This window comes from Ischnura elegans, chromosome 7 (assembly GCF_921293095.1).
Source record: "Ischnura elegans chromosome 7, ioIscEleg1.1, whole genome shotgun sequence".
Lineage (NCBI taxonomy): Eukaryota > Metazoa > Arthropoda > Insecta > Odonata > Coenagrionidae > Ischnura > Ischnura elegans.
In genome coordinates this window covers 46700915-46727806 of record NC_060252.1, presented here as the reverse complement: position 1 = coordinate 46727806, position 26892 = coordinate 46700915, and the positions used below count along the sequence as shown (strand labels likewise).

The window sequence follows — 26892 nt, the reverse complement described above, 5'->3', positions numbered from 1 at the left end:
TACTAATGGATTGTGTGGTCATTCGGACCGATATTTGGGTGAAATAAGAAGAAAACAACTTCGGCAAATGTTCTTAATATAAATGGTGCTGTGAATTATAGGGTAAGTATCAACTGTTGTGGTAAACTATGGTGTCAGCTTCAGTGATCATCTTACACAAAGTGTGACCTTGCAACTGCACTCGTTTGTCAATTGTTCATTTTGATGGCTTTCTTTGGAGTCCTCTACACGTTATGTCAATGTTTACATTATGAATTCCTAAATAAACTTTGAATTTACATCACGTATGCTGATTTTGGCCATTCTTTCCAGTAATTTATGATCATTGACAATAGATGCTATCTATGGCCAACCTAAGATGGTGTTACTGAATTCCTTACCTTGAACCGATAATATGTGAACAATCACTTGTTAGCTTCAAGCGTCTTGCATGAATGATGGCAAGAGTACAATGATTTTCAAACAATATTTAAGCAGTTGATTTTACATGTTAGTGAACATTATTCGATGTATGACGCAAGGGATTTTATGTTGCAGGTGTCTTTAAAAAAATTCTCACTTTTTAATGGGAATGAGGACATCAAAATGGATAATCCTGAGAGATCAGGCGAGCTAATGACGAATGTACAGCTTGTATCTCACCTTGATGAGGAAGTTAAAATAGTCCACGATGGTGTGAAAGGCGGTCGAGATGAAGTTAGTCTCATCTCGTCAGATGATGTCGGTACGCAATACATGACCATTCAGTCGGAGCAAACAATTTCGAAAGAGCCACAAGAACACCTGGGTGATTGTGATTCTCAGTCTGACACTTTGACAGCCTCTACTTTGTCGGGAAATGGGGGTCAAGGGGAAGAAATGCTTGCCCACGTCGTGCAGATGCCTTCAGGGCAACATGCACTTGTTGTTGATATTATGGAAGCTGTGCCTGCTGATGGAAGCAAAAATCAGACTCATTCTTCGTCGCAGCTCAAGGAAGGTGCCTATTATACGACAGTTCCTACCAGTGGAACTTCAGTGGGAAATCGCGTTACGTTGTTGAGTCCTGTCTCAACAGGAAATAGTGACCACCACCATATCCAACACCATTCCGTGCATCACAGTACCGAATCATTGCCTGTCGTTTCGCGGGCTTACATTCCAGACACAGATGGTATGGTTGTGGCTACCAGTGGTCATTACAGCGAAACAGCTGCTACTAGTGTGGTAGAAGATATAATGCTGCCGCACCTAACGGAAGAGGATCGTAGGTTGGCAGCTGCTTTAGTTCAGTTAGTGCAGCAACAGAAACACCAGCAGCAACATCAACCAACCCAGCAGCACTTGCCAGTGTGCGTATCCGATGCAACTAACGTCATAATGAATACCGCCGAGATTCAGGGTTTGATAGGGGTGGGCAAGGGTCTGCACCCTGAAGACACTCATGTCGTTGTGACCACTGATAAACCGGTGTCGTCCACAATGGTGGTAGATTACATACAGGCTGTGGAAGATGGTAGTGTAGTTAGTAGCAGTCATGACAAAGCTGATGAATTGGTTGTATCTTCGCCACGTATTCGCACCAGGGATGTGGATGGACCGTATGGTCAACCCCATCAGGATGACAACTCTTATGCAAAGCTCCATGTGATTCTGCCGCATCCGAAAAAGGCCATAATGGGTCAGGGTGCCGCAGTGCGCAACAGGCTGAAAAGGTTTCGAACTGAAATCGAGGAATCTTCTGTTGTGCATATGCTAGATACGAACTCCCCCGTTGTCGATGGTGTTCAGTACGTCACTGTCTCAAATTTAGGTACTACTTTGAAAAACGAGCATGGTGAGGTGATGGAAATGATGGAGGTGGGTGAGGAAGCGGATGAACTTGGTGAGGGAATCGTGGAGGAGGGAGAAGAGGAGGAAATATTGGAGGAATTAGAGGATGAAGACGAAATGGAAGAGGTCTGTACTAGGGAGGAACTCGAGGCTTTAGACTATGAGACAGGAACTTCAGAGGGAATATTGGGCCCTTCTGATCGAAGTCTTCCCCACAAAAAGAGGATACCGCCCAAACTTAAAGGGAACACGTTGGTGATGGATAGTGAGGAGAAGAAAAAACTGTCCCAGGTGCACGTCAAGTGCTACAAATGTGAGATTTGTGGTGAGGGGCTAGCCTCGCAAGGCGACTACGAAGCCCACAAGGAGCAAATGCATCCGCAGGATCAATCCGTCGATGGCGTCAAGAAGAATCCGTTCACGTGTCTGCTCTGCGGCCAGGCGTTCCCTAGCCAGTATAAGTTCTTCGAGCACCTCAAGTGCCATTACGAACCCCTGCTCGAAAACGAACGATCCCAGAGGAAAGTGAAGGAGGAGGACACGGAGGTCAAACACGAGGAGGAACCCTTGGCTCAAGTCGAAACTGTGGAGATGACCTTAGTGGACGAGAGCCAACACGTCGTGTCGCGAGCTCAGGAAGAGATGCCGCAAAAGGAAATTCACATCATCCACCACCAAGACCAACCCCCAGGTGTGGAGCTACCGGCTTTCCTCTGCACCCACTGCAACAAGACATTCCGACGACAGAAAGCGTACGAGACTCACATGAACCTTGTCCACGGTCCGGACGAAGAGGAAGAAGAAGAGGAACATCACCAGCAGCAGCCGCACCACACCATCACGACGCACGGGACCGTCTTGGAAGAAACAGTGGTCGTCACGACCAAGAAGGATCAGCAGCAGACCGAGTGGATTCCCACGTTTTTCGCGGAAGAGGACGACGAGGAGGATGAAGAAGACGATGAGGAATGGGGGGATAGCGACGTCCTGGACCGTCCGGCTCGCCGACGGCAGCATAACCCCGGCAGCGGTGGGGCTGGGGACGGTGTGAACGACGCCTCAACCGACGGGCAGGGGATAGGGGTGCATCAGCACGTCTGCGAGGCGTGTGGAGGGGCGTTCCAGAGTCGGGCGCAGCTCAACCACCACATCCAGGAGGAACACCCGGAGTCGGCCCACTCCGGAAACCAGAGGAAGAAGGCGAGGAAGGGTGGCGGTAGTGGTTCCGGGGGTGGTGGAGGGGGCAGCGTCCGGAAGATCGAGCACATGACCTGCCCGACCTGCGGGCGAGTCTTCAACCACCGCAATTCACTCGTGTATCACATGAGGAGCCACACCGGGGAGCGGCCTCATCAGTGCGAAGTCTGCGGGAAGAGCTTCTTCGCGGCGAGTGCCTTGAAGGTCCACATGCGTCTTCACTCTGGCGATAAACCGTACAAGTGCGAGTACTGCGGCCGTCACTTTCGGCAATGGGGCGACCTCAAGTACCACTGCATATCCATCCATTCGGACGAGAAGCAGTACCAGTGCGAGTACTGCGGGAAGGATTTTGCTCGCAAGTACAGCCTTATTGTCCATCGGCGGATCCACACCGGTGAAAAGAATTACAAGTGTGACTTTTGTGAGAAGAGCTTCCGTGCTTCAAGCTACCTTCAAAATCATCGCCGCATCCACACTGGTGAGTCTTTAATTTCCATCATTACATTATATACTTTTTCCATATTCATTCAAAGACCATGTGATGTTTGTTTAATAAGTGTTACTATAATTCGATTCTTTAACTCCTTTCTTTAGATAGTAACCAAATCCCATGTCTTTCATTTTTCACATGTGGTAAATTCAGTCCTCACTTCTCTCCCACTGTAATCACTCACTATATTTTGTCTTACTTTCTTTCTCCTCTCCCATCTATCATCGAGCTTGAAAACTATCAATTAAGGGATAAAAGTCAATTGATTTTGTTTGTATGTAATGATATGAATTTTATTTTTATTACTTCATTGGTTCTCGGTTTAAAGGTCCATTGTTTATTGTTGAACCATTTTGAAGCAATTATTTCATATTTGTTTTCCTTTTAAGTATTCATATGTATTGTCTGTGGCAACGTCATTTCTCTGAGGAACAAAATGTAATGACCAAAAATTTAGAAAACATTTTTTGTAAATTATTGGTAAAGACAAGGTATGAATCATTTTTGCTATTTACTTTGTCATAGTATTTTAATTGCCCTTTCAAGGTGTAATAAGGTTATGTTGTTTGATAATTTCTTGAAAATCAATTATCAATCAATTGGCATTTATTCATTCTAATCCTGTTGATGTGTAGGGTTACTCTTAGGAGAAGTTTTGCAATATTTACACTTGTAACCCTAATGAAAATTGTTTTATTGTAGAATAGTAATGGAAAAGTTGCAAACATATATGGATAAGAATTGTATTCATGTGAAAGTCTGTTGTTGATAGGACTAAGATTGGTTTGATGCAGATCTCCATTATTCTCATTTGAGCTTATCTTTTCAAAATTGGTCAGTACCTCTCTTTCTCATCCTTTGTTACCTGTCATATAATTTTATGCTGAGGCCATCCTTTGCTATTCTTGCTGTCCATTTGTTCCTCCTAGACTCACCTTAACAAGTCAAATATTCGCTAATTCATGGATCAATTTGAGAAATTTCAAGATATATTCCTGGGATATTAAAGAAAAGTTTCTGAGATAATCTTCATTTCAGTTACAGTATTTCTACATATTTAGTATTGCATAATTTACTGCTTGAAAATGTACACTTGGTCCAAGCAGTGAATCGAGCTCAAAATCACTGATATTTTGTGAGGGGAAGTAGATAAAATAGGTCTTAAGAGGTCATTAACTGAAATTTGCTAACCATAAATTCATATTATCCACTTGTGGCTAAGCTCAAAGCCACCTAGTGCATCCATAGGGTTGCATATGGTGGTTTGATGTCTAGTTATATAGGTTACCTGCAATTTAAGGGACTTAACTGCTCAAATAGTGGTCATGGTCAAAAGTGACCCCTGGGATATTAGTCTATCATTTGGTTGGGTAGGCCTTTGAAATTATACCTAAACCTGTGGAGAAGCGGTGACATGGTGACGGAAGGCTGCCAACAATTATGCTTCCCTACACCCGCAGGGGTGGGCTGCAGCTCTTACTGATGTGAGTGAAGTTAGCAACCGCTGTGGTAGGTACAGTAACATTCATATCACTGCAGGAGTGGTAACATTTGCTGTAATGGGTTAAGTACTGATATGTGGGAGGCAAGTGGAAACTACCACATTATTATCCTAATGAGGGCAGCTGCTTCATATAAAATACTTGGTGGCATTCTCTTGAGTAAAATATTATGGTAGTAAACTAGACCCTCATGCGGATCTCTGATCAGGGATTTCTCTAGAGGGTATATCGGTCGAATGTGATGGATCCACTGGACATTTGGAGCTTGCTACTTTATGGTAGTGAAGCATGGAAGATGATAGCAACGGAGAAATCAAAGTTGGAAGCGTTCGAAAGAATGATATAGATCAAGTAGAGTATATCATGCGAGTAATGAGGAAGTTCAAAGAAGAGAGAGAGAAATCTTTTGAAAACCTTGGGTAGAAGAGGGGAAAATTTTATCAGCCACGTCATGAGGTGCAATGGAATAATGAAAAATTATCATTGAAGGACAGATGAAAGGAAGAACAGCAGTGTTAGGCTTCTGAAGAAATACGTAGATCAGGTGATGAAGGATGTAAAACAAGAATTGTGTTGGTGATGGAGATTTGCTGATTTGAGAATTGATTGGAGGGCTGCATCACACCTACTTAGATGATTGTTGACGATGATGAGATAATGATTCCATGAAAACCAATTTTTGCCAATGCCTCTGTAGACTTTGGTTGTCTAAATGATATCACCCAAATTTTTTATAGCCTTAATTGTAACGTCCACAATGCTTTCTATCGCTAATTTTAATATCCGTAATACATATGGCATTTATTCCTTTATTAGACTGCAAAAGTTAGCTTAAAAAGTTGTTATAATTTCGTGTTAGTTTGTACTATGCAATTTGCCTCACTCCCTTGTAATCTAGGTTTTTGGTACATATTTATATTTCCGCTTATAATAAATGTAGAAGGTATATCATGAATAATTCTGTTCCCACTGTCAACCATTAGCTTTTATATTCGGAGCAATTTCTTGAAAATATTGAGAATTTGTGCTTCATATCTTTTTTTACCGAAAAGTTGCATGCACGAAACTAGTGAACTCCTGCTTATCAACATAGGGCTATCTAGATTGCATTGAAATTCTTTTCATGGCAGCATCATTTCATGCATAAAGATTAAAATATATATAACTAAGAATAAGCATGGCCTTCATAATTTCCTGTATTATTGAAACAGATGAATTCCATGATTTTACTTCATCAGTAAGCAGTGAAGTACTAACAATATGCTTATTTGATTGTTCTTGTAGGAGAAAAGCCTCATCCCTGTGAAGTGTGTGGCAAGCCATTCCGAGTGCGCTCTGACATGAAGCGCCACATGCAGACGCACAACCGGGAGACAACCGTCACAACCGTAACAACCATTACCACCGACCCCTTGGCATCCAACGGAAGCCAGACCCTGGCATCAGATGGCGATCCATCCCCGCCCTCGGATAGCCAGGACCACCAGGTTCACCATTCCAGCTTGACAGGGTCACCTCAACACCATACCATGGACCCTTCAGGCACCCTCCTAGGTACAGAACTGGTGGTGACCACAGACACTAGCAAAACAGAGCAGATAACGGAAGAGGAAGCTGAGAGCATCTTGCCTGATGATGGCCTCGAGAACCATCAAGTGGTTACCTCAGCTGCAACATCTGCTCAGCACACAGTTTCACAGCATGTTTCTGCTCAGCCCATCGACTTGAACTTGGTCCCAGGCCGAGCAGGCGTGTCAATTCAACAGGGTCATCTGTCAGCCTCAGTGACGGAACAAGTGGTTCAGGAAGTTCTCCATTACGCAAGGGATCCCCTTGAGCAAAGAGACAATGCCAACACACTCTATGTATGGCCCATATATATGTCATAGCGTCAACCTCTCCCCACTCCCAAGTGCCAAAAAGCTACCCCGTCTGGAGCCCCGTGCCGCAAGGGCCATGGAAGAGAGGTTGCAATCAAAAGTGGAAAAAAGGGAGGCACACGGAAGTGTGGAATTTTGCAGTCTTAAAAAAATGAGGAAAAAGAATTAGGAACTCTCCGTCCAAGAAAGGGATGTGGGGAGTGCAATCCCAAAACAGTATGTAATTTTCCCTTTCCAATATCACAAGTGCCACAACATTACATAGTATAGGTAGGAGGAGAAAGCCAGAAGTAATCACCACAAATCTCTAAAATATGTGTGATAATAGGAGGCTATTGGCCTTTCGAATTGGTGAGTTGGTTCTGTCAAAGATAAAACTGCTGACAGTACGTGCTAGAAATGCTCTTGATGAAGAAAATGGAAACTAATTAATGGATAACCACAAATGGTAAGGAATGAATTTTGCTTAAGAGTTTCTACAGATTCCATCCCGAGTAGATAAATATTTCCCTGACAGTTTTATGGCCAGGGTGCATCACATACCTTGTTGCATGGATTATCGCATTCAGGGTTATACCATTTGTTCCTGATATTTGCTTGAAATGTCTTCCGCATCATTCATAGTTCATTGTATGTAAAGGATGCTTTCCTTTTATGTGTAGCCACATTTTTTTATCTTTACATGTCATCCATGTAATTTAAACCAAAACTTGCCAAGGCTAAGTTATTCCTCTGTTTAGCACAATACTCGCTCCAAAGGCCAATATTGTTGGCTTGTAATGAAAAATCATTATTCTCAGTATATTTTCGTATTTAACATCACTTTATTTAGGATTTTAGTCTGTATGTTTTGTAGCTACAATTCAATATCATACTTAATTTTGTGTACATAAAAAAATTCTTGGTTGCATAGTTATGGAACTTTATGAAATTGACTTTTCTGTATATGAAAAAAATATGCTGCCAAAATTGGCATTAATAGTGGCATGATATAATGAAATATCACATTAGATTTTAGGGTACATGATGACCCCAATATAATGATCAAGAGAATGCAAGAAATAAAATTCTTGCCTTCAATTACTTTCTTTATTTCTATTTCAGTTACTATGAATATTTCCCTATATTTTTTTTATTATTATATAGAAATAGCTTTATTTTTAATGAAACTTTGGGGTGACTTGTGACTTAAAAAAATTAAAAGGAACCCAGAGTTCATTGAATTATGAAGAATCTCGTGGAGTTTATTGGGCCCTACCAGCATTGGTCTAAAATGATGTGAAGGATCATTTTATTGCATGTTGAAGCTGTCTATTTCAAAGGGTGGCAAAATTACTTTATTTCTTGAGACTGATATTTGAGTATAACTAATAAGTAAGTTATTCAATAGATTTGTTAGGCAACAGAGCAATATATGACAAAATTATGTACATGAAATCATATTACAGTTTGTGATCACTATCAAATGATGTAACTTGTGAAAAAGGATGTGAAAATAGCCATAAATTATCATTACCTAGTAATGATATTCAGTGATAGCAAGTTGACCTTGCTTCTATGTGACACTTTCATTGGACAACCATGATAAAGAAAAAGAAAATTTACTGGGAAAATACATGCAAGAAATATGCCTAGAGAGAGGATTTTGTAAAGAGATTATATCTTCTGAAAATATAAACATTTTTGGTAATGGTTGTTTTATTTATTTTGGTAGGAGATGAGTTACAGTTATTATTTTCTTGTACTTAGCAAGAGATGTCAAGCTTAAGCTGATCAAATATCTACTTGATATGATCAGTTACATACAATGTGTTTGTACAGAAACTAGAAATTTAAATGCTGATTTATACCCTCTAGGAATGAAGGAACAAGGCAACGCCAGACTGAATCCATCTCGGCTGATCTCCTCCATTGCATGGAATACTAACATTAGTGACTACCACTTCCCGCCTTTCATTCTGATAAATTGGAAGAAAAATACTTTCTTCGGAGCTACTCCGTGCAGTCTGAAATGTAATAATGAAATGCCAGTTATAAGTAGCCTTTAAGAATTACCTGAAAACATTTGAAATTACTGCTGAAAAAAAGAGTGGTAATCAGCAGAAAGCACTAGAACGTTACACAATGAGCAAAAATTTTTTTGCATGGACTGAATAGACGAATTATATGGGTGTACTTAGAGTAATTTGGACATCAGAAGGTCTTAGAAATGAGACCAAAATCTATTTTTTATGTGAGGAACGTAATTTTGTACTTTAAAGAAAAGTTGAGCGAACAATGGACTTAAAACAGACCTATTGGTAAAGGATCAAAGGCATTCCTGGTGAATTATGTATTCAGTTGATCTCTTCTTGAACTTCCAATGGGGTTAGGGTCTACACAATGCAGTGGGGCATACAGGTTGGGGACGCACGTCCCCCCTTGTGGGGCTGCCCGTATTGACAAACATTGCAGAGCCACAATTGTAATTTTTTTATAGCAAAAGATGGCATTGTTTTGGTTTTTACATAATCACTTAAGTGGAAACCTTCGTAAAATTTGCATGACTTGATTATTTTTCATTGCGATAAAAGTAAAGGTAACTCGAGGTATCTTTTGCACCCACCCCATGAGTTTTTTCTGTATCCGCCACTGACAGAATGGAAACTGATATTTTGTTGGGAGACTTTCCAAATTCATCGGGTCTGATGATGCAGATGTGTGCAGTGGTCTTGTACATCGTAGGTGTTAATATACCAGACCACAGCATTATCAGCCCAGAGGATGTAGGGAAAGTCTTCCAAATAAACACTGCCATCCATTATGCAGACCTTAGCCCAGTTTGAAATTCTTCTGAATGTGTCCTCATTTCAGGTACAATTTTGAAGACATTCAGAAAAAAATATCTATAATTTTGTCACACAGGTTGCATACACTGTGACAGGAAGTTCAGGTTAGTAGAGTTGTCCTCCAGATTCAAGAGGTTCATTGAAATTTAATGTACTCCAATCAATTCCAAGAAAATCACAAATTCTACCTGTATCCAAAAAAAGTAACCAAGGTTAAGATCCCCAGGGTTTGCCATCCCCATAGTAGGCCATCTACTGTTGGCTCATATGGAAAAGCAATTTCAGGCATTTTTAATTTTTTCGAAGGGTAAGGGTGTGAAAATCCAGGCTTTAGAGGATATTCATACAATTATTTTCATTCCCCCTCCTTCATGCAATATTTCAACTATCCACAGAAGCTCTTCGGGAAGAATAATTACGAATACGAATTCATAACCATCACTGAGTAAGTCAGTCATGCAAGGTACTTAAGTAACGTTATGGACATGCTTCATTTTTTACTCTAGTCAGAATTCCTCATCCTTTAAAAGAACATCGCTACAATCAGCCAACTGCAGCTGCTATATTTGTGACTCATCTTTCAATCAACATGAACTCTTTGTTTATCATGCAACTATGCACCTCTATGTATATACCTAACCCCCTTACAACAAAGGTGCCATTTTCCTGGTCCCGTCGAATTTTTTTAATGGAGGTAGTACTGCATCACTTCTTTATTCGACAATACAGTTAAGCACCCCAAATTCAAAATTTCAAATCCAGAATTCCATTATCCAACAATGTTTCTGAGGCATACTAAGTGGGAAACAACTTTTTCTGAATAAAGCACACTCCCGATTATCCGGGGTAACGATGGGGAGAGACGCCACGAATAATCGGAAAACACGGATAACCCAAACTTTCACTTTAATGTTTTGTGATGTTCATAATTTATGTAAAACAAACAATGCGTTATCATTTATGCACTTGTTATGTTATTTTAGAGTGCTTCCCAGACTCATTGAGAGCTTTCTTTGCCAGACCGCTATCATTTTAGCGGCGATAACAAGGATTTACTCGTATTATTAAGGTTCCATATAAGAAATGGTTTCAAAAACCACGCATCGGCGGCTGCGTGATCACATACACAGAAAAGTGGTTTACATGAATGCTTCAAAACCACTGTGTGACGTCGGAAACAACACTTTCAGGCACCACGCCACATAGTCCCGTCTCGCACAAGTTGCCCAGGTTGCAACTGCTGCAGGACGTGTATCCGTGATCACAGAGCATGCACCGCGGGGATTGGCAAACAGGAGCAAGGAGTGAATGCAGCTAGTGCACAATTTCATCCGTTTTACCATAGGAATTCTAATGGAAATAATAGGCCTGGTGTGTCCTAGCATTCAAATGCAGTAATTCCGGTGGTTTTGCATCAGATTTTTATATAAAGATCGCGGAAAATATTGAGGGTGAGTGAAAATCATGCACGGATAATCCGCAACACCGATATACCGCAGCCGGATAACCAGGAGTCTGCTGTAATTGCATTTGTTTTCACCAGCTGAAACTTTCCCACTCTATACAAAAATATTCGCTGTCGTATCTGCCGACAATACGACACACAGTTACTCTTATAACACTTTATTAAGCGGAGATGATTCGACTTGCCCAGGCAGGACTTAGCGTGACTGCACCGGCAGGTTTGACTCACCATGGAAAAGACAGACGACTTTTTAGTTATGTTCTCTATATTACTAATTGTAAAAATTACTGTAGGAAAGTACTATACAACAAATATCTCAGCTAAAAAATTGAAGATGCAGCTATGTATAGAGTATTGCATTGATGCCTTGCCGCCAAGACACTGGAGTCACATCACGGAGATGGACAGTAGAAATGGGGAGAAAGTATTTGCTTTGTTGCAGCCCATGCAAAGAAATCCTTTTTCTGCCGGCAAGTATTTTCCTCCATCAGTATATATGGAGGCATACAGAAGCTCTTGTGCAGAGGCAAGCATTGACAGAATTGATGACGTAGATTGCAGACAGCTCATTGAACTACATATATTAAACACTGTATCGATCGCAAATGACTTTTACCATTTTAAAATGTTTTATTTACCATATTTTTTACTAATAAGATTTAATGTTTGATATTCTACGATATATACACATGTGCATTCTTTTTCCTCGGCCATTTTGGAATATTACCCAATGGTTGAATATGACTGTTAGTAAATTTAGATACAGCAGACTCCCGATCATCCGGCTGCGGTTTATCCGGGTTATGGATTATCATTGCATGAGTTCATGGTACTTGGAAGTATTCCATGATCTTTATAAAAAAATAAAATCGGACACAAAAGCACCAAGATATTTGCATTTTTTCTAATGTAATGCAACACCAGGCTAATAACTTCCATTAGAGTCCCCTTATTGAGGTAGAATTATTTAATCTACTTGTTGATAAGGAATGTTTCAAGTTTACTTGGATGTCTGCTCTAACATTGTAGATGATGATCAGCAGAGGGAAAAAAAAACTTGATTAATTTTAGAAGATTCTTCAATAATTAATCATTTGTGAAATCATAGAAATATTACGTACAATGTTTAATAGGGTAGTTTCCTTCATCAAAGAAAACGAAAGGCATTGACTGCGATTTGTTACCCACGATTAGTGTATTCATAATATACAAATTATTTGGATTCAGAAATCCCAGTTTAGACGAATGGCAATGGTCAATTTTAACCGCATTGGAAAAAGTCCATATTGGCACCCATGCGATGCCACTCCACGTGACGTCACCGGGACCTAGTTTCTATACGAGTAAATAGGAGTTTTAGATCGTCTGAGATTACCAATGCATGCATGAGGCACATAGCTCAGAGCTGGTTAGGGATCTGCGTCCCACAGCAGTTGCATCGTGGGCAACTTGTGCGAGATGCAACTACTCGGCATGGAGGCTTTCAGTGTAGTTTCTGACGTCGCACAGTGGTTCGGAAGCATTCATGGAAACCACTTACCAGAATCCATGACCTCGAAGCCACAGGTGCGTGGTGGTTTTTTGGAAACCAGGTATTACATGTAAGATTAGGAATACAAGTACAATCACGTTATCACCGAAAACAAGATCACGGTCGGGAAGAGAAAGCTCTTGACAATTCCGGAGAGCAACCTAAAGTAATAGACAATGTGCGTAAGTAATAATGGATTGTTTGATTTACGTAAATTATGAAAATTAGAAGAAATTAAATTTAAGTATGGATTATCTGTGTAATCTGATTATGCAAGGTGCATCTCCCCATTTGGATAATCGGGAGTTACTGTACCTACAATTACTTTCTTCTTAATCATAAATTATTTTTGAGTTAAACATTTTATTTGAAGTTCATCCCACTTTGCAGTAACTTATGGTATTCCCTCATAAAAAACATTGAAGATCCCCATATTACACTGGTTACAACCACAGCACACAAAATCCAAACACAGTATTCCCAAACTACCAATGGTTGTGGAATTGGGGTGTTCAACTGTGCAAGCATTTTTGTCTTGTGCAACTAAATTTAGCCTCTCACATTGAGACAAATGAGAAATTTGTATTGGATTATACATACCTCTGGAACCCATGCGATGTAACAATCAGGGGCTAGAGAAACACTCGGAGAGTCTTCATTGCATGGAACAAGTCCTTGGTCATTCAAAACTGCCCCCTCAATCTGAAGACCTGTGACTTTAACGGGAAGCTTAGCAGATGAAGTATAGCCAGTTGGATTTTCAACCCAGGCACTAACTAATACCAGAGTATCAACTGTGGTGCCATACTCCCTGAAAATAACAGGGGTTGCTTAAATAAATATCTCCATAGTAAAAGAAATACGCATAAGGTAAAAATTCATCCTAATATAATCATCCTGGCGAAAAGCTTTTATTAGTTCAAAGTCCACATCTACAATTTTTGAAAGCAATTAATTGATCATCCTACATACGGTTAAATAACCAGTAGTTTACTTTAAAAAATTTAAACTTTTACTACTCTTCACTTGCAGCAACATTCATGGATGAGGTGGACCAGTGAGAAAAGAAATTTGAGAGTGTTTGATTCTCAAGTGAAGATTGTTTTTTCATCACATCTTTGTGGCTTATCTTTGCCGAAATACTAAAAGCTAAGGAAGAGAGAAACCTAGCATAGGCATAAGCTTGTTCTAACAAAAGACATTATGGTGGGGACCACAGCTTAACGTCTAATCTGAACAAAGGAAGACCTCCGCTTGATGTGCCTCTCACATATGGATCCAAGCAGCGATTGAGTAGGCCTTTAAAAATCTCAGGCACCATAATAAATCAAATCCAAGATAAAAAAAATTTTAAGTGTTTTGAAATTACCACTTCAATTCACTGTCTTACTTTACCTGGCACTTTTCTGCTTGAGTGCACTTAAAAATCCACCAGGGCGAAGGAGATTTGAAAGATCAATTGAACCAGATAGGCTAGAAAATTCAAGGTCCTTATTAAGCTTTTGCACAATGGCTGTTCGAAGAAGTAACCCTTGAAGATAGAGAGAGGGATCTTTGGGACCATCCCATTGAGCCAACCAAGATGATGGAATCTGAAATAAGGAAAAATAACGATATAACCTGTGATGCATTTTCAGATGGTGGCAACTTTCAAAAATCAATGTACAGTATGAAAAGCATTCAATTCTGGGAAATTTTCTTATGCTGTGAAAAAATGGCCATGATAAGATACAAATAAATTGTATCTACCTGCTGTCTCATTAAGGAATCAGCTATGAGCATAGTTTCAGAGTCAGCCATTGTGACTCCCCTTACAACTTTGCTGATACTTGTCAAACATCTGTGAACTTCCTGCACCAATGTCACACCTTGAGCATATTCTACATGAAAGAAATCTCTTATAGGATCACTGGCAATCTCAGAACTTTCAGCCTTGGCAACTGCTTTGCTGGAAAATATCTTCAAGTTACTCTGCAATAAGAATAATTCCTTTCAATATATTTCATGAATAAAAAACATTTTATGCTAGAAACATTTGGCAGCTCTATAATAAATGACCATACTTATCCGAGCCCTATCACAACACTTGCCATATTTTTAAGTGCGAAGTGGACATTACTTTTACACATGTTTTTTTCCTACTCTTGTCTCCTTAGCACTTGAAAATTCCTTTTCCTCATTCAGCTTAAACAAAAATTAAGTTACCTCTGGCTTTAGTGATGTATGTATTCAAATCCATGCCATTTTCTCATTTTTACCTTTACATATATCCATTTTATGGAGAATTTATTTCCCAATGTTATTGATGAATACATTATTGCACCCAGGGCACAGCTAAGAATTAAGGCTTGGGGGAATTTAGGCGTAACTAATACTAAGGGTTTGGAGGGTATGGAATATCCACCAGAGTAAGTGGGAGGTGCAGGGGTCCTACCCCAGAAAAATTTTATGATGAATGGTTCAAAATAAAGAGTTTTATGGCTTTGTGAGGGATATTTTATTAATCCTTACACTATTCTACAAGTTATATTAATCCAATTAAAAAAATGGACTAAACTTCAAAATTTCTCATAGCTCTGAGGGGGTTTTATCCCCCAAATCCCCCCTTGCTGTGCCACTCATTGCACCGACAACATGACCTAGTTTGACCACAGAGTAGCATAAAATTGAATCTATGTTCAAGTTTTACATAAAAAAGATTGAAATTTTTAACTTCAATCAAATACTGAAAAGGCCTCTAAAAACAACAAACCAAGCTCAAACGGGATGGCTATTCATTCGCAGGGGCGGGCAAAATGGGGTCACGAGCTGTGGCAGATTAAAGGTAGGGGGTGGTCACCCCTATAATTTCTGGAAAATTGAAAAGATGGCAATTTTGAAGGTGGGTCTCCCATGAAAGTATTTATTTCATTAGACTCAAAACCAATAATTGAAAATAATTTATGAATATCTATAAGCCATTTCTCTACGCGTATCACACTCTGATGATCATTGATGAGAAGAATTGCATATCCCCAAGGGGCTACAAAAAGAAATCAACAATGACCTTAACCCTTGTCATGATTTGAACATGGGCGTACCCAGCGAGGGGCAGGAGGGGGCAGCTGGCCCCCTACCCCCCCTAGAAGCAAAAATCGCAAATGTCTTTCAGGAAATTAATATTTTTTCAAGGAAATAATTTTAAAAACTAATAAAGGGCTGTTACAGTTTCCTTAAAATGTTGATTTCATTCACCTTTTCCATGCTTTAGTCTTACCTACAACTTGGACAACCATGGCTTGCCCATCCCCCCTAGTTTTGATCCTGGGTACGCCCTTGGATTTGAATTCAAAAACTTCCCACAAAAAATGTAACTCAGTATATAATCTAATTCCTCAAGAGAATAAAATTTAACCTTACCTGAATTAATTTCTTCCACATGGTTAGAATGGGAGTCATCTGAGCTCTTAATTTTTCCTTATCATATTCAATTTCAGTTTTAGATGAATGTATCAGCCCTAAAATTTAAAGAATTATCATTGATAGCTACCACTCTGTTTTAGGTATTACTGCAAGTTACGCAGTTATACAAGTCTCAGAATATCAGAATACATTGAATTCATGATACCTTTCAGCTTATCTATTATCTTGAGACTTGCAGTTCTTTGCCAGGAGCATTCAACATTTTTAGGCAAGCCAAATAGCGATGGGTCATCATTATCCGGAAGCCTCAAAACCAGCTCTACAAATTCCTGTATCAAAAAGAGAAATAGAGAATGAAATACGTGCTCAAATGGTCGTAAAAGTTATTTTTCTCAACACTCATCCCAATAACCTGAATCCACTGAATTGTAGATATTCCCAGGAAGGGAATATCTACAATTCAGTGGCCAAATCCCAGCCTCCCAACTCGAATTACCAAACATATACATATATACTACCAAAATAGGATCCTTAGTAAGAGCTGGTGGGACCCCGCTAAGGCTACCTGGAATTACACAGGGCTGAAGAGACCTCGTAGAGGATGCTTGATCATGTTGGCAAATGTACACACAAGCATTTTAAAAAATCACTTTCAGTTTTACTTACACACACACATGGTTCCACATTTCAAGGAGAAAGTAGTTCCAGAAGAGCTTAGACATATGCTAATGAAAGGGTTGTGAAAAAGCATCAGATGTGCATATTACCCCCTATGTATCCGCCACTGGTGCAGGAAGTCTCATTCAACACAAGAGATATGTTCCAAAAATTGAAATGCTAAGTGATTAAAGCACAATGGATTGAATTATGGAATATAGGGATGGGGTAAGGTATGAGCTCAATCCTAGAATTAAAGGAATCAGCTACCATGTGACTCCGATTTGACAATTAAAGATTGATTTCATTTTTACAGATACCTAAGGAGGGGAGGGGGTGTCCAAAAGGGAAGCATAAGAAAATGTATGGTGGTTATGAAAGGAAATAACGAGGATTACCACCCAAAAGGATCCATTTCGTCCCTTCAGGCAACGATGTTAAAATGGCTTCCACAAAAATTGAATTATGAGGCCAAAGTTGCAAGGGATAAAATTGAAATTAAGTCAAAAAATGCTAACTTAGAAATAAATAGAGAGAAAAAATTTAAAAAGAAATTTGGTCATTCAATTGGACTAAAAATTGCAATTCAATAAAAGGGTTTGGTAGATCGAAAGGAAAGATAAGTTATGACCGAAAAGATATCTCCCCTATGCAAACACTCCTGATTTTAAAATGAAAAAATTTTGAAAGTTCAGCCAACTTTTCATGAGTTGGTGGGCATAATTAGAGTTTGAGCTCATTAACTTGCTGATAGTAAACCACTCACTGAAGGAAGGAATCACTCGTAAGAGTTTAAACAAAAACGAATCACATGAGGCCTACCAGTAGCTGAAATGCTGTGACCCACTCACATGAATCAATAATGTCATCAACTAATTTGCAAAAGGGTCATCAATTTTTTTCCCACAGATAGCTCAAGAAGTTGGAAATTGATTTAAAAATGGAAAAATACAAGTCTCTTTACAGTTCAAACTGTCGAAGTCAATAGTAAAAAAATTGGTGATCAAGCACATTATAAAAGGGTAAAAATAACCCCTTAGCACTTTAAAAAGTTAATATGAACAAGCACATTAAAAAATGGTAAAAATAACCCCTTTGCACCTCAAAGAGTAAATTTACAAGTCAGTCACACAGTAGTACCAACACCTCCCTTGGGCAGATGGCAGGTTTTACCCCATAAAATACTTCTGGGTGTTTCACTAGACCTAACTCCTTACATTTTGGCCATTAAATTTCCATGATTAGCAATACTTTTCATTATAATTCAATACACCTAGTTTAACTTAAATTTTATTCAAAACTATGGTCAAGTGAATGGTTTATTCAACAAAATTTGGGAAAGAGAATCATGATTCTGTAGAATACTACCAAAAAATTTCAGATCAACTTACCCGATAATCTTCCTTGAAGGGAAGATCTAAGTTATGGCCAAGTAACTTTTTTTGGCCCCTACCCATGAGCATGTTGTGTTCGAAATACTCTTGAAGGTAAGATATTAAAACTCTGAAATCATAGATATTATCTATATGACCTCCATAAATAGCTGTTCCACAGAGTCCATGAATGTTTTCCAGCTCTATCTCGACTTCTGAAAATAACAAAAAAAATCAAATGAAAATAAGAGGAACTACAGCATTGATTTAATTGTGCCCCTTAGATCATGATTCCTATTATTTTTTTAGATAAATTCTCATCTATTATAACATCGGACATATTTTATGGAAATAAGTAACAATGTATTTAAATTTTAAAATGAAAAACTTGAAATATAAAAATTAATTTTACAAAGATTTTTTTCAATGCCATTAGGCAAAAAATGAAAGCCATTTACTAGCTTTCATTCTGTATATGATCACCAATATTTCAGAAAAAGGGGGGATCCATTAAATCTACAAGGCATTCAGGGGGGACGGGTTGAGCCCAGCCTCCCCCAATCTCGTGCGAGAGCCTCAGATTGGGATCTAAGCAAATATCACATCATTATATTCTGCTTGAAACAGCCTTAAATTGCAGGAAGTGTGAACTATTTTATTGTTCGATTTTCCAACAAAGATTATAGAGTATGTTCTAAATAGCTTTTAATTCCTGTAAAAATAACTACGCAACTTATGTTTTTAAATAAATCCAACACAATCATGATCAGATAAATGTAAGTAAACTAAAGAAAGAACAGGTAAGGTGAGCTCTGTGGCCTCAATCGTGAAACAGAAAATAGTATGCAATGGTCATAACGTAGGGATCACATCACGGATACAAAACAAACATGTACTGTGTTGGTTTGCTGGAACGAGAAAATTTGCAGTAGTGACCAACCCAAACCTCTCAACTGAAAACCCTTCACAAGCACTCACTCAACTTGAAGGAAACTTTGCGAGGGTTGAAGGGACATCACTAAGGTTGCTTTGGCTAAGATATCACTGATAAAAACACACAATTTTACATACCACACTCACTCCTAAGGCTATACTCCAGGAGAAAATGCTCAGGTACAAGCGACGGTAAGGTAACCCATACGAGAAATGTGGACCATTTTCGAAACCAAAGATTTCCTTCTTAACACAGTTGAGGGTCTGATCTTCATATCAACAAAATGTTGAGTGATGATTGTTTTGGTTGATTGATTGACTTTGTTTGATTATGATGACCAACCGAATATGAGTTTCTGACTATTGCCAGTCAAAATCAAGACATCAAAGGAATTCACAAGCACTCTTATCAAAACTAGGATGAAATCCAAGAGAAAAGGTTTCTATAGGATGGAACTACAAATTTATCTTCTATTTTCTTATTAAAGTTTTTCCTCCCCTAGTTGCCTAGCTTAAAAAGTAAATTGTAAAGCTCCACAGAGATGCCATGATAGCCAAACGAAGAAACTCTGTACAAACAGAATGTCAGTAAGCATTGCCATCATTTCTACGCACATGCCATTTTACTTACCTACAACATAGTCCTCAGACCTTCAGATTTTGTTACGATGCTAGGAGGGCCTCCCCATACATTAGAAACCCAAAATATGCATATATTTCACTCACCTTTGCTAAACATGCCATCAAGTATAAAAGATGCAGCACGCAAATCGCTATCACCAAATTCATAATGTTTGTACCACCCTTGTGGAATGAAGTTTCTTCTCTCCTGCACCACGGCATGAAACCAAGCCAAAGTAAAGAGAGCTCTGGCTCTCAGAACCCCGCTGCCACCTCTACCTGGGCAGAGAAAATTTGATCCCCAAGTCGTCAGGGTTCGGAGCACATTCTTCTTAATTCCTGGAGGAGACTGAGAAACACCAAAGATATCAAATACATACCATGATTATCAAGCTGAAAAGCTGCAGTATATCCTTTAGTTAATTTACTATCAGTTCATTAATGCCAAAATATTTATAATTGCAGAAGCTTCTTGAAGACAGTAAGCATGAAATATTAATTCTTATGGAATTACTACCCTCACCTCAAATGTGACTTTCAAGGATGATCTTGCTAGGGTCAGGGAGAACTCTGGATGAGGTTCTGTAATCAACCACAGCCTGAAATTCACAGTTTTCTTTTCTGATGAGTACAGGGACCTCAATTCCCTTTCTAGGAATGGTAGAGATTCGGTGGCCAGATGAAGGTTTTTCAGGCAGACCCACTCATCCAAACCATAAGCCTCTCGTAGGCGTTCAGCCAATGCACTCCAGCCAACACTTCCCTGTTGTCCAAGGGCAACCTGGAAAAATAAAAAATTCAAGTATATATGTTCAAAATCATTCCAGTAAGAACAAACCTCTATAGAGGAAAATTGTACTTAACTCTCCTTATGACACAGTGATAGCCTACATAAACTTTTCTCTCATCCTGTGAGCATGCAACCCACTAACCACCCCCATATACCAAACCCATGTAGAACTAAGTCAGCATCTTCCCAGGCCCTTCAAATTCATTATGTACTGTACTAGTTTCACTGAACATGTACCATGCATCACATCCATGACGTTTGACCCACATTTCAATTCACTCTAATAGAAAGAAAAATCAATAGCACTCACGGGTTTTATGAACCATAAGCATTTTCAGCACAACAGCATAGCTACTGAAACTTCTCTTTCTCATACAAATGGATAAGTGGTGGTATAAAATAGTCATTAGATTAGATATGACATCATGGGATAAACTATCATCATAAATAGCTATGAAGAACAGCAGTGTCATAACTAGGTCTCAGCTTCGGAGGGGATGAATCAGGTTGAATAGTAACAATACACTCAGGGTAATAATACATGACATTTTACTTTGTATTCGGTGAATTAGTTACAGGAACCTGTTATGAATCATATTATATGAAAAAATACCACTAATTTGAAGAAATTAATAGTATCGCTGCCATACAAATATTTTTTCTATATTTAAGATACTGGGGGAATTTTCTATTATCATTGGTCTCATATAGTTACACCACTCGAGTACAGGAATAAACAAGCAGACGATTTGACTACCTCATGATAATGTCCTTCTCCGACCACATCATGAGCCAATGCTCTTAGTTCCTCAGATGGATCTGCTCCTGGAGATACAACGAACAATATTGGCTCTGTGGGGAGAGCCTCTCTCAGAAGCCTTCGCAGGCTGACAGGAGGGGGGGAAAGGTCACTCAATCCTGAGAAAATAAATTGATTTCTGATTAACACAAAAATTTAACCGCAGAAGTTAACATTTCTTGACAATACCTAGATTTAGTCTGTTGTATGGCATGTAGGTATAAAAAGTGGAACAGAGTTCAGAACTAGAAGGAACAAAAGAAGCAATCCAAAGGCTGTACAAAATAATGACTGAAATGATACTCAGGCATATATTCCAAGGAAAAAGGTACATGGGACTAACTAAATATATAGGTTTTATAATATAAAAATATCATTTTTGTAAAAAAAAACAAATTTTGTTAAAAAGAAGAAAATTTTCAAAAGCTGCCTTTTAGTGAAAAAATGAGAAAATTTCGAACATCAAAAAGTGCAAATAAAATACTTTTCCTGGCAAAAGATAAAGTTTTGAGGGAATGAACCATAGAAAGTATGCTGCATTTCAGGCTTTGAAAGAAAAATGGCAATTATATGAAGAAATGATTTCTTAGAGCAAGTCTCAAACTCATGCCCTCCATATATCCCAGGTATCATAGCCACAGGACTACATCCTAACAAATACACGATGACAGCTTTTGAAAGAGAAAAAATTACACCTGCAATTGTTTAAATGCTTTTTAGTTTAAACTATTGGTTATACAACCCCATATGGAGGGTGGTTTGCAGACAGCAGCTGATAGACTGAAGGTCTTCAAAATTTGATTGAATTCTGAGTCCTTGATTTTGGTCACTCCCAATAAGTGTTGGAATTTTTTCTGGGAGTTTATTCTTAAATAAAGCATATTTTGCACACATTATGCACAAATTGATGTACTTACCAAGAGCATGCTGAGAAAACTGAGTAATGGCTGTGTACAATTGGTCTGGCATTAAAGTTTGAGCTACAAGTACTTTCTGAAATGGTGTCAACTTGCTCACTTCTCTTCTGTTCTCATTCTTTTCCATCTCAAATAAGTCCAAATTTGGTTTCATAGTATCTTTGTTGAGATTTAATTTAGCAAACAAATTTGGTAGCACAGCCTACAGAGAATAAATTTAGAGGGAAATAGGCAAATTTTATTCATCAAAAAAACTTTTAATAAAGTGAATAATACTTAAATGATGCAAACTAAGTAAAATAAATTCATACCAGAGGTAATTTGAATAGTTGACCACATGAAAATACAATTTACAAATAATATTACATGCATTACACATGGTTTAGAAACATTCTCAGAGCATTAGAGCTAAATTTTACAATTGAAATCAATTGCTAGTTGGATTAAATAATTAACCCATGATAACAGACTTATTTAAGAGATTTTGGCAAACATTTAATATAAGGGTCCCAACCCATCTGAAAATTTGTTTATGAGGATTGAGAAAAGCACCATTCATGCAAGATTTGAATTTCAATCAAGTTTCTATCCACAATATAACTGATAAATTCAGGCTTTACTTTGTGAAACCTCTCCATATTGGACATAAAGAAATTAAACGTTGTAAGGTTCACTTCAGTAATGTCTAAATGACAGTAATGACAATAATTAAATGTTAGTGAGCCTTACTAAGTTCTATTTCTTTATTTCTATCCACAACTGATAACAGGTCTTCTTGTTCACTCATCTCAAAAATAACTTTTTGTATTGCTATCAACCCGAATGGTTTAGGCGGGAAAATTTATCTTTGTAAAGAGAAAGATTTATCATTTTCTTCATATTGCAAATAGTGTCTCGATGAATTACTGAAGCAAGTCTAAATGAATAATACAGAGAATATTTTGTCCTGGGCACCTTTGAGTGAAACTATGATTTTCACCATACTACACCCCATTCTCAGGCCATGAATGAGTTACATAGAACAGGTTATAAGGATGTAAAAGGGAAGAAATACGTCACTATGAAAAGGTTAGCAGATAGGAGAGAGGAATGGAGAGTTGCGTCAAACCAATCTTAGGATTGTTGACTAATGATGATGATACCTTATGTTCTTCATGCAAAATTAACATATAAATTGATAACATCATCTATGGCACATGATATGATTTATGGCATGAACAATTAATGGTGTAATTATTTTTATCCTCAACACGGGATAAATGAATGTTTCATGATTTCAGGGATGTCTCATGGGCTGTTTCATAAGACAACAAACTGCTGAATCACAAGTATGTGCAACGAAAGTAAGCTCACCTTTAACTGGCAAAGATTATATAACCGATTTTCTTCAACCCATTCTGGAAGGCTTAATTTCACTTTGGCCATTTCACTTTTGACATCGACAACTTTTTGGCTGGTGAAAAATTCCCACTCCTGAAATTTAACGGCAAAATTAAGTAATAAGATGTACTACATAATACCCAAACTAGGAATTTTTATTACTGATAGTAAGCAAGAATGACAGCATTCAGTTCATTGGAGAACTGGGAATATGAAGGAGTACAATGAAATCATCAACACTAAAAAGATAGTGTTTGGGTGAAAATATGTAGGTCTCAATGGGTACTGGAAGCAATCTAAATTAACAGACTATGAGCATGAATAATAAAATATGTTTGATTTACATAAACTATGAACATTAGGATTATCCGTGTTTTCTGATAATTCATGTCGCCTCTACCCATCATTAGCCTGGATGATCAGGAGTTCACAATATATTTTTTGTAATTAATTTGGATACATTTCTCTTGAAATGACCCCCTAAATCAGCATTCTCATTATGGCCAAGTGTTCAAGTAGCATTCAGAATAAGTGAAAAATCATTTCACAAATTTACATTCACTTTCATTTGGATAATTAGGATTTTATAATAAACCAACAATGTTTTAAAATATCCATAAACATACATGAAATACTGAGGATTTACAGGTTTATTTCCCCCCAGAAAAGCTTCCTGATAAAAATGATGGTCAAATAGGAGGAATGCACGGTTGAAATAAAACAGGAGGGACAAAAATGAAAAAGTATACTCACATTGTCCTCGAAGAAATGTGGAAACATTTTTTGAGCCAAATGAAGAGCAAACATTGGTCTATCAGCTTTGAACAATGAGCGACTAATGTAATAATATGCATGGCCAATTAATTTATTTTGAAGGTCCTTGGCCAACACATCTTCCTTATCCTACATTGGATTGATTTAAATCAAAATATACATGATAAAAAATGCCATTAATATATATATAATAATATAATACTTTTAAACAGAACTTTGCAATTGAAAAATAATTACACCTAAATATTAAGCAATTGGTTACCTCATTATCTGCCAAAACTTTGTTCATCAAAGACATCAATGCTGACGTGGAAAATTGATACAAGGAGTTAAGCCTTCCCAGTTCACTGGTGGCAAAATACAATCTACTGCCAAAATCTGCCAATGGACAGTACATATCATACTCTTTTTTCAGTTCCGCATGAAGACTTGAAGATGCAAGAAGAGATTCAGTCACAGCTGAACTGCTGACTTTAGTCTCATTAAGCGAGTGGAGAAGCTCCTGAAAGCAAGAAATTATCATAATTAAGGGAGAGTTCAGACAGTTCAGTTCCTCAGTTCTTACTTCCACCATTTCTTTTGCGATTTTAGATTCATAATACACAATTTTAGATTCATAATAAGACCCTAAATGGATGATGATCTGATGAATTACTGAGGGGCAAACAAAATAAAACTGAAAGAATACTTCAACATAAATGCATTGTATGATGAGAGTAGACTTGCCTTGTTCTGCAAAATATCGCCTTGAGCAGCAGTCAACTCTTGCAAGAGATTATCCTGCAACTTCTCTAACTTCACATTCCACTGTTCTTCCTCCCTCAGAAGCTGGATTCGTCGAGCATCCAATTCAGGTTTTTCATGCTGCAGCACTCCATTTAGCAACTTCAAGCAAAAATTTATATTTCATCCACACCTTGCAAACTAGCTTTCATAAAATTTATCAACTTCAGCAAAGCTTAGGGTCTTTGACGTTCAAAATGTGCATGAAAACTATTCATCAAGATCAAAATATTCTGGTGGCCTTAATATGTACCATGGTTTCCAGAATATTGTCAAAAACTAGTCCACAAGAAGTGGCAACCCAAACCAACACTTCCCTTTCTTCTCTTTCCCAACACTGACATTTCAGAAAACAGGCACTACTATAGCATATGTGGTAGAGATTTAAACAGTTGGCTGAATAGCAATTTACCTGATTTCACTGGCATCAGTGATGATAAAAATGATAACAACAATATCTAGTGATTGTTTAGACAACATTGAGGATTCAATATAGAATTTACATAACTTCATAGATTTGTCATGAAAACTTGAATGTCCTGCACTTATGAAGCAAAAATATTCAAAAGGCAAGAAAGAAATGCAACTCACTTGACCAGAAAGCCCTGTTTCTGTGGTAGTAAAGTTGACGTACGAGATGACTGACCCAAGACAGGGCAAAATTTTTGGAGAATCGTTGTGAGTAATAAGGAAGATACAGAAATTTGCATTAAAATCCACCAGCTTATCCTCAATGAGCACCACTCGTCTTGTGCCTAGGAAAAAATGTAAATTTAATTTTATTTAAAAAAAAACAATCAAAATTGTGACAATTTAAGTTACTGACAAAATTATTGAGATAAGAATGGAGAATTTCGGTCACCAAAAACTTTTGTGAGGACGAAGGAGGCCAAACTTGGTTAGTTTTCATATAAATCACTGAGTGTTGCATCATGATGAAGAAGCAGGAGCAATTTCCACAATTTTAAATTTATTGGTAAAACTGGTTTCGCTTACAGCATCATCAGGTACAATATATGAAAGTGTGCAACGTCACAGAGTAGGGATATACAGAGAGGACAAAACGGCTGAAAGCGGTAATCAGCTCATTGCGCATTTCACCATGTTCTAAATAAGGAAACGTGGCTTGAGTTGCTATTTGGTTGCTACCGTTGCTATCATTCGCGCTTGGCGTGGAGTGTTGTCGCACAAATATTTTTTTATTCCTCCACTCTTCAATGCTTTCACGTAGTGTGCTAGTGTTTTAAAGAAACGTGGAAAATAAGACGAGAAGAAAAGGTTTTGCTTGGTTTTCAGCCATTAACTGCAAAAACAATGCGGGCATGACGGAAGCAAAGTTGAGTTTCTTCAGTTTCCCTAAAGACCCTGTGAGGTAAGTAATTTCATATTTTTTCTGAGTTACATTGCTGATCGAAGAAACTAAACTAATATTCGAGTATTATTTTGCATTAGAAATGAAATTGTCGAAAAAGTTTAATAAGAACTTGTGGTGTTGGCGCAGGTCCAAGGAATGGGTGATTCGATGTCGTCGGTCGAATTTAGAAAACAAGACTGTCAGTTATTTACATAATAACTGCCGGATTAGTGCGTGCGATTTAGCGTTCCTTGCTCTACCTTTATTAGCAAAGAAATAATTAGGCTACTTTGAATTTTAAACCCTCTTTTTTCGCTGCATGGTAAGTCGTTAGCACTATTTGGCTTGAATTTACCGCATAATTTTACTTATTTTCAATATGGCCGCGTGCGCATTTTTCA

The 26892-nt window shown here is 38.1% G+C and overlaps 2 protein-coding genes across 2 annotated transcripts in view; one reads left to right on the top strand and one right to left on the bottom strand.

Moving 5' to 3' along the window:
• The first annotated feature begins 15 nt into the window (after positions 1-15).
• Positions 16-8574, top strand: LOC124161970 (zinc finger protein 236-like). Its single transcript, XM_046538253.1, has 3 exons — positions 16-102; positions 538-3490; positions 6289-8574. Exons 2-3 carry the CDS (start codon positions 586-588, stop codon positions 6891-6893), a joined length of 3510 nt encoding a protein of 1169 aa, XP_046394209.1. The 5' UTR covers positions 16-102; positions 538-585; the 3' UTR covers positions 6894-8574.
• Positions 8565-26892, bottom strand: part of LOC124162973 (cytoplasmic dynein 2 heavy chain 1) — a 147398-nt gene continuing 129070 nt past the window's right edge. The window contains exons 63-78 of the mRNA XM_046539753.1: positions 25729-25892; positions 25081-25239; positions 24617-24856; positions 24334-24483; positions 23554-23673; positions 22201-22402; positions 21242-21402; positions 20218-20475; positions 19800-20043; positions 18159-18355; positions 16316-16439; positions 16108-16205; positions 14458-14679; positions 14104-14300; positions 13309-13519; positions 8565-8890 (exon numbers count right to left, since the gene is read on the bottom strand). Of these exons, the coding sequence (XP_046395709.1) occupies positions 8738-8890; positions 13309-13519; positions 14104-14300; positions 14458-14679; positions 16108-16205; positions 16316-16439; positions 18159-18355; positions 19800-20043; positions 20218-20475; positions 21242-21402; positions 22201-22402; positions 23554-23673; positions 24334-24483; positions 24617-24856; positions 25081-25239; positions 25729-25892 (2900 nt within the window). The 3' untranslated portion in view covers positions 8565-8737. The remainder of the gene's footprint in view (positions 8891-13308; positions 13520-14103; positions 14301-14457; positions 14680-16107; positions 16206-16315; positions 16440-18158; positions 18356-19799; positions 20044-20217; positions 20476-21241; positions 21403-22200; positions 22403-23553; positions 23674-24333; positions 24484-24616; positions 24857-25080; positions 25240-25728; positions 25893-26892) is intronic.